We start from the raw sequence: 10,646 nt of genomic DNA, 5'->3' as shown, positions 1-10,646 counted from the left end.
CCTTTGCTAAACAGCCACATACATACATACATACATACATACATACTTACTCTCTGGCAGCTGCCTCTGTGTGCACAGACATACTCACCTGTTCAGATGATTAAAGGAATATGAGGGTTCTTCCATGTCCTCTTTAGTCTAGCAAGTACAGGACATCTTTACATAATCTGCCTGATACCATCACTCAAGGCTGTCCCTTTGACTTCTCAGCTGCCATGGAATGGGAAGCAGAAAGAAGGACAGTACAGACAACTTGTTTTCTCTGCACAAGCTGAGAGCAGTACAGAGGGAATTTTATTGTCTAAGTGTCAAGGGAAGCAGGAAGAAGTATCAACACATGAGGGCCATGGGAAATGCAGTAAGAACTAAATCTAAATAAAACTTGTGTTGGCTACATAAGAACACAGAACCACACTGATTAATTACAAAAAGACACACATGATACTGTTTTTAAAGAAAGAAACTTTCCATTTCTTAGTTCTGAGCTGTACCAGTGATAAAGATGTAAATGGTTTTGGAGCACCGTATCAGTGCTGGAGTAGAATACTGATGTGCATGGAAGGGGACCGCTCTGGTCCCGCTAGCACCATCTCAACCCTGACCTGGAGGGAAGCTCTGCTCTGCAGAGATTATGGGGGATTCAGTAGCCTTCTGGGCCTAAACTGAGTTGCTCTTGAGCAGAAAGGGCCAGGGCACCACTGAAGGAGAATGGTTGTGATACAAGTAAACACCTGCTCAGAAGACAGACAAAAATATTAAATTCCCTAAGGAGTTCAGCTTGGCTGTAGAGGGGCTATCTCCACCTTGCTCTAGGAGAGCAGACATCAAGCCAGAATAGCACTTGCTTTTTAAGGAAAATTGTAAATCCATAATGCAGGTCTAAATGTTGTCAGGACAACAGTGCAAGGCCACTGGAATGTGTGGTGTTATTTCAGCCAGACTTGCACGCACAGTACACCTGGGACACCCCGTGCCTGTATCTACTGTTTGATCATCAGGACACTTGAAATGCTTCACTCAGAAGAAGCAGGTGGCTAAAGCAACCACCCGAAGTGATTAGCCAGAGCCACTGGAGCAAGGTCAAGCCAATCTAATCCAGACTCTTGCCCTTTGGCAGACAGGAGCTTTCTTCTGTTCTTTATGGTTTCTTAAACTCTGAAATTTTAAGGACAGTCATGTTCCAGTCTATACAACACCACACATGAGCCTACCTTAGGGGGCAGGCACCTGATTAAGGCTTTCACCTGAAATACTCAGAAGAAAATTCATCGAGTTAAGCAGATTTGATAACAGCAATACAGCTACTATGTGAACAGAAACTATGTTTCAACTACAGTTCTATAATCACTTACTCCGATAGATCCAAGGATACCATGTACTGACCCATAACCTGGCACACATGTAAAATAGTAACTGAAAAAAAAGCACTCCCACCTAAAACACTTGCTAACATACCTTAAGTTCCTGAAGACTCCTTTAGCTTCTACCAGTTAAAAAAAAAAAAGGCTAGTATGTCACAAACTGATGAACACCCAACCCTGCTCTTTAAAATACAAAGTTTGTATCAGAGTGATACTGTAGCAGAAAGTTTTGCTCACTAATGAATATGCCCATTAAAAAAATTGCAGTTGGCCAGGTATCAAGGGACTTGTCTACATAAAAGTATAAAGAGGGACTCTTATTTCAAGGCTTACACTACATTTAAAATAGTTTCACCAGTAATAGGTCAGCATTTGTTGAAGTCTTTCAAAACTCAACTCAGCTTTACATACAATGCAGACAGTGTCTATCCATTCCTAGTGTACAAACACGGCTCCCTTCCATAGAGTTCACAGGACTTGTACTGTAGAACAGATAATAGGTGAGACCTACTGAGCAGTGAAATTTACATCACAGAGCTACATGAGTGACCCTATTAATATTTAACATTAAAAAATTAATAGGCCTCCTTGAGATCCATCTTTGTTATTCTGCAGGCACTAAAGAGTATGAGTTACATTGTCATCCCTTCTTTGTAGCTCTAAAGCCTGCAGAAGTGAAAAAGACTCTCATCACCAGCCTTTTTTCCTCTTAGTTAAAGGCAGACAGATCAGAAACCAGAGCAAATAGATGGGGGAGGAAAGAAGTAGAAGTGCTAAAGTTTGTCCTGCACTGTACCCTCAGGTTTCTTGCTGCATAAAGCTAGATTGCATTAATCCTCTCTGTCATGGAAGGATGTGGTCTTGTTCGTTAGGAAGGAAGCAAAGCTTTGTATTGAAGTGATTCATCCTGTTACAAAGATGGGGGGAGCAAGAGCAAGAAGGGGAGAACTCTATGGTCTTTTTCCAGTTTCTTGCGCTATCTGCTAAACTGGAGATACAGAAACAGTAAGGAGCAGGAATTCTATGACACAGAGAAATACAGTAGAAAGCTTGAAATAGTAACCCTAGCAGAGGGTACTTGTCTGCTCCTGTGTCCATCTTGAGAAGTTTATCAACATTAGGTACATGCAAAGAATTAAATACCTCCTAACATATATAATTGTGCAATTAAATCTTGAGAGAGGATGTTCTTGTCTAGTTAAGAGACCTTGAACTCTACCTGTCATTCATATCTTAAACGTCCATTTCCTTTGGTCTTCTAAGCTATTGGCCTCAGTTACATCCTGCAGGAAAGCACTTAATTACAAAGTAAAACAAAGCATTTTGTTTTAAGCCATTCTGCCCTGGTGATCTAACACTGCTGAACACCCCTGTTGCCCTGCTCTCAAGGAAGCATCATTAACTTGCAGCTGACCCCTCACTTGTCCCATCTGTTTAAAAATCTTCCTCCCACCCCCACATTTCCCCTTTCCATCTAAAAAAGCTCAAGTCTGTCCAGTTACTGAATGTTCTCTGTATTAAGCTACTAATTACTCTCAAGAGCTCTCCAGTTACTCTGAATTAACTAACCAATTGACTAAACAAAGTCATGGCAAGGATGCATTCTAGTCACCTTTTACAATTTTTTTTTTTAAATTATGGACTTCATCCACTGTAATAAAACCTGACATGCAGTTTCCCCTTGCTGACTGCTGCTTGTATTTATCATGTGATTCACAGTGGCATCTGAACTTTCAGTCCGCTGCATAGCAAACATTATGCAAAGGCAGTTTGTGGCTTCCAAGTGGCCCATGTTATTTACAGGTAACTGTGGTACCTTTACAGCTAACATCATTGTTAGAATCCAGACACTAAATATGTTAATTTACAGCCACACAAAAATTACCAGAGGACACATTCAAATGGGTGCTTGGCTCACTACTGCTGTTAATTTTAATTGTTGCATATAGCTGGAATATAAGGGAGTGGACAGGTGTTGCACTGCACTGTGGAAACTGGCATCCTCTTCTGGATTAACCTTCTCTTGGCTCAGCAGCAAGTTCTGCCACCTTCTTACAGATTTTCCTTCTGGTTGTACAGCACAGCAGGAAAGTACAGACTACAAAGGGAGATTGGAAGGACAGACTGCAATGGCATGGATACGCCTTGCAAGTTACATCACAGTTAAGGATGTACAGTTAGGAACCTGTAAGGCCTGAGCTAAATCGCTTGTGGGTGGTGCTTCGAGGATTAACTGCTTTACTAGACAGAAGACCTGATTTGTTTGGGGTTAAGAACCCATTCTCTGCCACCAAAATAGCTCTGCTTATTATGAAGATGTGGCACAGGAATACTGCAACAAAAAAAGTAGTAGAGCTAAGCTCCATCATGTTTCTAACAAAGAAAGAAAGGAAAGAATAAGCCCGGTTCTAACAAAATTAAATAGGTGGTATTTCAGAAAGTTTAGCTCCTTGTCAGTGCTTGATAAAACAAGACTGTTTCTCTCAAGGATACTCCCACTCCCAAGCTCAGTTTTTGCATCCCCTAGATCCATGCATCCAAATCACTTCAAGACCATGCTGTTCTGACTTCTGGAAATCCCACTGTTCCCATGCCCTAGGCCTCAAACAGAGGTCTGACAACACTCCAGATTTCTGACAAGCATTACACTGCTTAATCGGTAGTACAACGCTCCCCCAAAAGAAGCATAGGAAGAGTCAAGGCCATAAGTGGCAGAAAGGCCCAGCCCAGCCCTCTGGGGAAGGTCAATGTAAGTGGCGCTGTTACATACTGCAGCTACCCCAAGAGCCAGGACACAAGCACAGCTCTGGCACTGGGGTAGAGAATTGCTTTCAGGAGGCTCCAGGCTGAGCTGTCAGGAAAGCAGCTGCAATTTCCTCAAGCAGGGCTTCTCACAAACAGGTGTATATAACTCTAGCATTAACACTATAGGGGGGAAGGAGCAAGACCCTTGTGGAAAGGAAAAATTGCTTGTAAAACCTGTTCACATTGTTACATCCTTCTTTAACTATTTACTCATAAAACTCGTACCTCAGTGACTGAAGTGCCTGCCACAAGCTTTCTGAGTAGCAGTCACTAGAAGTTAACAGAGAGAAGTCTGATGAAGAGAAGATGCAAAGTTCAGGTTTTACACTAGCCCCCACCCGCCCCATCTCCATTTCTGGAACAGTTGAGGTCTCTGTGCCTGTTTTCATATAGCAGTGTTATAGGCATATCCTGATCCACTCAACGACAAAAGGACCTACAGCAAGAGTTCACCAGCATTGCCGTGGGCAATGATCCCACTGTCTACTCCCTCAGAGACAATGAAATGCTTTGAAATAGGGGGGACTAAACATACAAGATGTGTTTTTTCTGGATTAGAAGACTTTGTATGGTCAATAAATCAGGCTGAGCAAATTCAGACCTATCTCTCACAAGAGCAATGATAAACAAAGTGTTCATAATGACAAACCCAGGAGTTTTTGTACAAGATTCAGGGGCCATACCATTCCAGCATCACTTCTCCCTCAGCCCTGCAGGCCTTGCAGCGGTTGAAGACTTCTGTGCAGACAGGGAAGAAGTACTGTTGACAAGATGCTTCATCTGCTTGCTGTGAGGGTAAAGATAGCAAGTCCACTGACCCCACTCACTTCATATTCTTTCTGAAGCAAACTCCCACTAATGTAGAGATTTTTTTTCTTTTCTTTTTTTTTTTTAAAAAATACTCAAGTGAATTAAGATGGCCACCTCTCCCAGAATCAGGCAGGCGAATCCTCTGGGACCCATGGGATCCAGCTCTGGGACTGGCCCACTAGTAAGTACCTGGGAAAATCAGCACTCTCTTTTGCTCCCACTCCCCTGTCCCCTTTGTCAGAATCACTGCAGGTAGATCCAGGTCCCAACTGTGGCCAGCAAGAAGTCCATGGAGCCAGGCACACAAGGCACAGCTCTCTTCACACCCGGATCTGGTACCCATTGAGGTCTGGCATGGCTTTGGAATCGGCAGGCTTCTTCTCACCAGATGGCCTGTGAGCAAAGAGGGTAATAACTCTTCAGAAACTGTTTTCAATCAGGAGATGCTGCACATAAGAGATAGCAGCACAGGAAAAGGTACAGGAGAGTTGAGAGAGAGAAGAGAGACTGATCCTGCACTACTGAGGACAGGACTATTCTGCAGCCTGCAGTAATTCTCTTAATGATCGCAACAGAACAGAATGCAAGTTAGGAAGTAGGAAGTCCACTCTGGAACCCCAGGTTATTATCAGGAAAACAACCTTGCTGACAGCAAAATAATTTTTGGAATCTCTTTGAGGCACAGGTCTGTGAAACACCAGAGCTGAGACCCATGCATAAGGTTAAAAGTCAGCTACCAACATCACTGTCTGTTTGAGCTGCTTTCCTCCTCCCTGCCAAAACAAGCAAGCAAAAAAACCCAGCTGTTCCCTCAACTCCCTAAGCAATGATAAACTCACAGTGGTACTGACTAGGGAAGAATGCTACTGCAGGTCAGAGAAATATCCACTGTTCTGAAGAAACCCAGTAGGACATCAGAATGATCCAAAACCAGACAGCAAGGTGGAGTCTGAGTAAAACAGATGTTCTAGATAGGTCTCCTGCCCAGCAGCCCCACTCACCGTCGGTCCCCACGGCTGTTTCGCCGATGGGGGCTGGCCTGACCTCTTTGTGGGGAGGAGACATCTTTCTTTCTGTCCTTGGTGGGAGATGGTGGTCCAGTTCCTTTCCCAATCTGTCAGAAAAATAAAATTAACAGCTACATGAGCAGAAAACCAGTATGAGTAATAACAAAACCAAAAAAACCTAACAATGATTTATTATATGGGAAAAAAAGACAAAAAGGCAAAGCAAGTGCATCAAAAATGCAAAAGCCAGAAAAAACAGGTTACAGTGACAGCTATGGCTCCAAGGACTGTATACAGTCCAAGCTAATGACAACTGCAGCACTGCACAAGCATCCATTAGAGAACCAGCCTGTATACAGTGGGTGGTATACAGTGAGAAAGAGGCCCCAGCCTCCAATTTGCTTTCTACTCTGTGCATCTAGAAGAGTCTCCTGTCACTTCACTCCCCTAGTACACCAGCAGCCAGGCCAGACAGTGGATGCAGCATTGAGTTACTCCATCCTTGCTGCTTACCTTCAGCCTCATATCACGGGCATGTCTCTCAAGCTCTTTGCGAAAGTCCTCCCGGGTTAGCTTGTCTAGATCCAGGATGGAGTGCTTCCACTCAATCTGCTCCACACTGTGTGGGTCATGGGACACGCAGTGGCCCAGCTTCACCTTTTTCAGAGTGTGCCAGCAGCGGCGATACGCCTCCTCGAAGTCAAAGATGAGTTCACTCAGTGTGCGGAAGACAGGTGCTTTGTACATAAGTTCCTCACGTCGGCTGATGCCCAGTGCCCCATAGCGGCCTCCAAAGTTCACCCCCAGCACGATGTGTCGGAAGTAGTTCCCTGAGAAGTGGGTTTTGAAGCTGATGGGGAAACGGTCCAGTGTGGTCATGTTGTTGGTGAGGTAACTGACAGCAGCCACTATTCAGGAAACAACTGGTGACAACAGTTTTCTGACAAGACACTTCCTACCTGCTCCAGACCCTCCCAGCCTGCTTTGTAGACTCCCCATTGATTTGGGCATCACACAGACAGGATTTTTTCTCCAGGTCAAGAGTCCAGCTCATTGCAAGCTGCCCTACTTTCATCTGGGTTATGGGGAAAACAGATTTGGCCTCTTCAAGGTAACAGTCAACAAAGTTAATTTTGATGCAGCTTTGTGATGCAAAAGTTGCAATGCTAGCACCTTAAGTGTACTGTATTCCATAGCTCCCAAACTGTTAACACTGCAGCATTATTCCTCAGTTTGTTTTAATCTGTGTCACTAGCTACTGTTTCACACACCTGTGTCACTAGCTACTGTTTCACACACCTTCAGGATAAAAAGTCACTAACCTCCACTTTTGAACCATTCCCTCACCATCTCTGCCCCTCCAGGTACATGAAGAACCTATAGCCCAAGTATCACAAACTAAACCTGGAAGATAGCTAGGAAAGATGTCTACTTAAAGACAACACATATCTAGAACTAATAAAGGTATTGCCTAAGCTAGTAAGTGACATACACCATAATTAGAAGTTGGGGAGGATCCATAACTTATTTTAATGCAAAACACATGCAGGCTGTAAGGGAACAATGCTATCCACAAAGGATTTCCTGACCTAATTCTAGGTAGTGTTTTTGCCTTTCTTTAGATGTTCTCTTATCTTTTACGATATTGTATAGCTGACCAGAGCAGCACTACCCTTCTTGGTGAAGGAGGAGCAATTCCAAAGAACTAGTTCTGATACTTTATAGAATTGCTTGGATTTGGATTTCAGTGGTGAGGTTTTATGGGAGAACTGGGGAGGAAAAAGGAGGAACGTGGGGCTTGGTGACAATGTTATCATCACCCTCAGAGCATCACAAGCAAGAGAGCAGAGGCAAAAACACAAGGATGGGCAGACATGTACAACTCCAAGAGGAAAGGATACATTCCCAGGATCACAGCTTCCAGGCATTTTATTGGCAGGGCCTCTTTGGTCATTTCTTTGGCCAGGTCCATCAGCCTGCAGAGTGGGACAAAGGAAAGATGAGGACAGTTAGAGGGCTTATGCTATGCAATGTGGACAGTTCAGCCCTTTAGCACTATAGATGTAAGGTAGGTTTCCAGGATAGAGGGTGGCCCACAGAGGATAGGGAACAGAACAAAGTATCTTCTTTAAGAAGATATTAAATCCAAACCAGGTCTCTGCCACACACTGTTGTTGCTTCCAAGGAATTATCTTCAGTGGGTTGCAGCAAAATTGCTTCCTAGGCCAACCTGGGTTCTCAGGGAGACCACAGCACTGGCTCTGCAAGTTCTGGATGGACACCAATGCATCCACAAGTAAAACCCTAGAAGGACCGAGAGTCAGCAGTGTTTGCCTTACAAGGCTCAAGGACAATAAAGCCTTCTCTGGCATTAACCCTAGTCTCTGTTCAATGAGTACCATGGAGGAGACATTGGACTGATTATAAAACAAGGCATTTAGAGTCACATAAATCTATGGACTAGACCAATAGTGAGAAGCCAGTCTTGGGAGATTCTCCGTATGCTCTTCAAGAGAGTCAATGAACATCAGGTGCTTATTGACAGGAACTTCTGGGGCACAGCAGTTCCCAAAATCTGCAATGAGGAGAATACCCTTTCTTGTTCAAAGTATGAGTCACCAAAAGCTTAGTGAGCCTAGATTCTGCAGAGGCACTTACAGGAGCTATGAAATCAGACCTGTAAAGATACTTGGCTTCCACAGAGCATTCTTAGAGCAGGACCTAATTTCAGAATCCCTCAGAAGTTCATATAGTTACATTCCAATTAGAAGCAGGCAGAATATGCACATTTTTGCAATACATTATCGTTGGTTTACTGGATTTACTGATTCATGACAAAAAAACCCCTACTCTTATTCTTGAGAAAGACCAGACACAGCTCTGCCCAGCTATGCGCCAGGCAATAAACAGTAAAGTTACCTAAAGCAGGATGGAGCTGCAGTACTGAAAGCCCTGAGTGCCACTAGACCTTGGGCAGGGGATGGAGAAAAAGCAGTGTGAATAGCAGGGCTCCAACAACAAAGAAAGGATTAAATGCTGTAGAGGCTGCCAGCACTTACCCAGTCAGAGGTCTGCTCTTCTTAATCTCAAAGAATTGTGTCCCAGTGTGATTGTACCTGGAAGCGAGAAGTTAAGGGCTTGGCAGCTTGGAAAGTAGAGTTTGAAGAAAACTTGTCTGAAGGACTTCCATGTTATTTACTATTCTCACAGCAAAGTCATGATCCCACAAATATAGCAGCAACACAAGAAAATCCCTACCTCCCTTTCCTGTATTTCTCCCATTTATATTCCCTCCGTACTGTCACTGTATTTCCTTGTCAATTCTTCTCTTCCTCATATGCACACACGGGTTTCCACTCCAATTCCCAAAGGTTCATGCTGAGAGCACATGCTCTGCCCAGCTTTCTGGTTACCAGGGCAGAACAGTTTGATAAATCTCTTCCTGCTCCTATCTGCACATAATACATGCAGCAATGAAACATTCATGGTACCTTATTCTAAGACTGACTGGGATCCAATCCAGAGCACAACCACCCTGGATGGGTGAGAGGTGCCAAAAGGTGAGCTTTCTGATCTTGAATTAGGGCTGAAGCCAGAGCTAGATCTGTATCTCATCAATGAGATTAGACTGTGTTTGCATGTCATATACCTGCTTTCCAGCACAACAGGAAGGGAGAAATCTCATTCCCAGAACACAGTCACACAGGCAGCTCTGAAAATAAATGGGTAGGATACCACAGATGAGCAAAAGCAAAGTGGCCGAGGGTCATTTAGACAGGTACAGAGAACACTGATTGAGTGGGATGACCTGAGAAGGTTTTCCCATCACCACGACTCATCCACATCTTAACAGTGAGGTGATGCAGTTTGTGGTACATCTGACACCTGGCTGTCAGGATCTCAGATATGTGTTTTTAACGAAATACCACTGTAAAGCCACTGACCTGTAAGAGTGGGTAGTGGGGAAAGGCCCTTGACAACATGCCCATTTGTTACATGGAGTGAACAGAACCAGAAGGTAACTTGGGGGAAAAAAAAAAAAAAGAAACAAAGCACCAAAACAAAACATTATCCCCAGTCCAGCTTCCTGTTTTCAGGGAACAAGTTTCAGTTTTCCTCCAGCTACAACAGAAGGAGCCTTTCTGTTTGTCACCGGGAAAGAAAGTCCCCTTGATCTCTCTTCCTGAGTTACCACACCAGTGAGTAAGGTAACAGCAAAGGATACTGAAGTTCCCTGATGTAGCGCTGTACAGCTTCCAGGCGCTCAGGGATGGGGGTGGATGGCTGGAACACAGGCACACTTGGTATGGGAATCTGAAATGAGGAGCAGAACATAAACCACTGCTTCCAAACTTCTCCAGCTTCTTGCTGAAATCAGTGGCACACAGCTATAAGGAACATGTTCCTCTGAAACCAGACTTTTTTTGCTGCCCAAAGTGACCACACCAGAAACATTCCTCTGTTTCCACAATGGAAATTGGGAAGGGATTCAGAATGAAGCATCACCACAGAGCTGCAAGAGAAACTATGTGAAAAGGTCCTGCATTTATGCAATGTTACACTGAAAAAAATAGATAGAATTACTGACAAGGCAAGATACAAGACAGGAGAGCTATCACCTGAGGGAGCTTGGCCTCATTTGAGTATTGAAACTGAAATGCAC

General features: G+C 43.9%; 1 protein-coding gene across 1 annotated transcript; it reads right to left on the bottom strand.

The window, feature by feature from the left end:
* Positions 1-253: 253 nt before the first annotated feature.
* VASH1 (vasohibin 1) lies at positions 254-10,335 on the bottom strand. Its single transcript, XM_017741810.1, has 6 exons — positions 10,209-10,335; positions 9,043-9,099; positions 7,885-7,959; positions 6,497-6,878; positions 5,978-6,090; positions 254-5,369 (listed from the first exon to the last, which is right to left on the bottom strand). Exons 1-6 carry the CDS (start codon positions 10,316-10,318, stop codon positions 5,297-5,299), a joined length of 810 nt encoding a protein of 269 aa, XP_017597299.1. The 5' UTR covers positions 10,319-10,335; the 3' UTR covers positions 254-5,296.
* Positions 10,336-10,646: the final 311 nt, after the last annotated feature.

This window comes from Corvus brachyrhynchos, unplaced genomic scaffold (genome assembly GCF_000691975.1).
Source record: "Corvus brachyrhynchos isolate BGI_N302 unplaced genomic scaffold, ASM69197v1 scaffold115, whole genome shotgun sequence".
Classification (NCBI taxonomy): Eukaryota; Metazoa; Chordata; class Aves; order Passeriformes; family Corvidae; genus Corvus; species Corvus brachyrhynchos.
This window is presented reverse-complemented; position numbering and strand designations above follow the sequence as displayed.

What these genes read in the sequence shown, in the direction of transcription:
- VASH1 (XM_017741810.1), bottom strand. Translation starts at nt 10,318, where the DNA reads ATGTTCTGCTCCTCATTTCAGATTCCCATACCAAGTGTGCCTGTGTTC. An exon ending in AAGAGCAGACCTCTGACTGG is followed by an intron (nt 7,960 to 9,042) that starts GTAAGTGCTGGC and finishes CCCACTCTGCAG; the next exon opens with GCTGATGGACCTGGCCAAAG. An exon ending in AACAGCCGTGGGGACCGACG is followed by an intron (nt 5,370 to 5,977) that starts GTGAGTGGGGCT and finishes CTTTGCTCACAG; the next exon opens with GCCATCTGGTGAGAAGAAGC.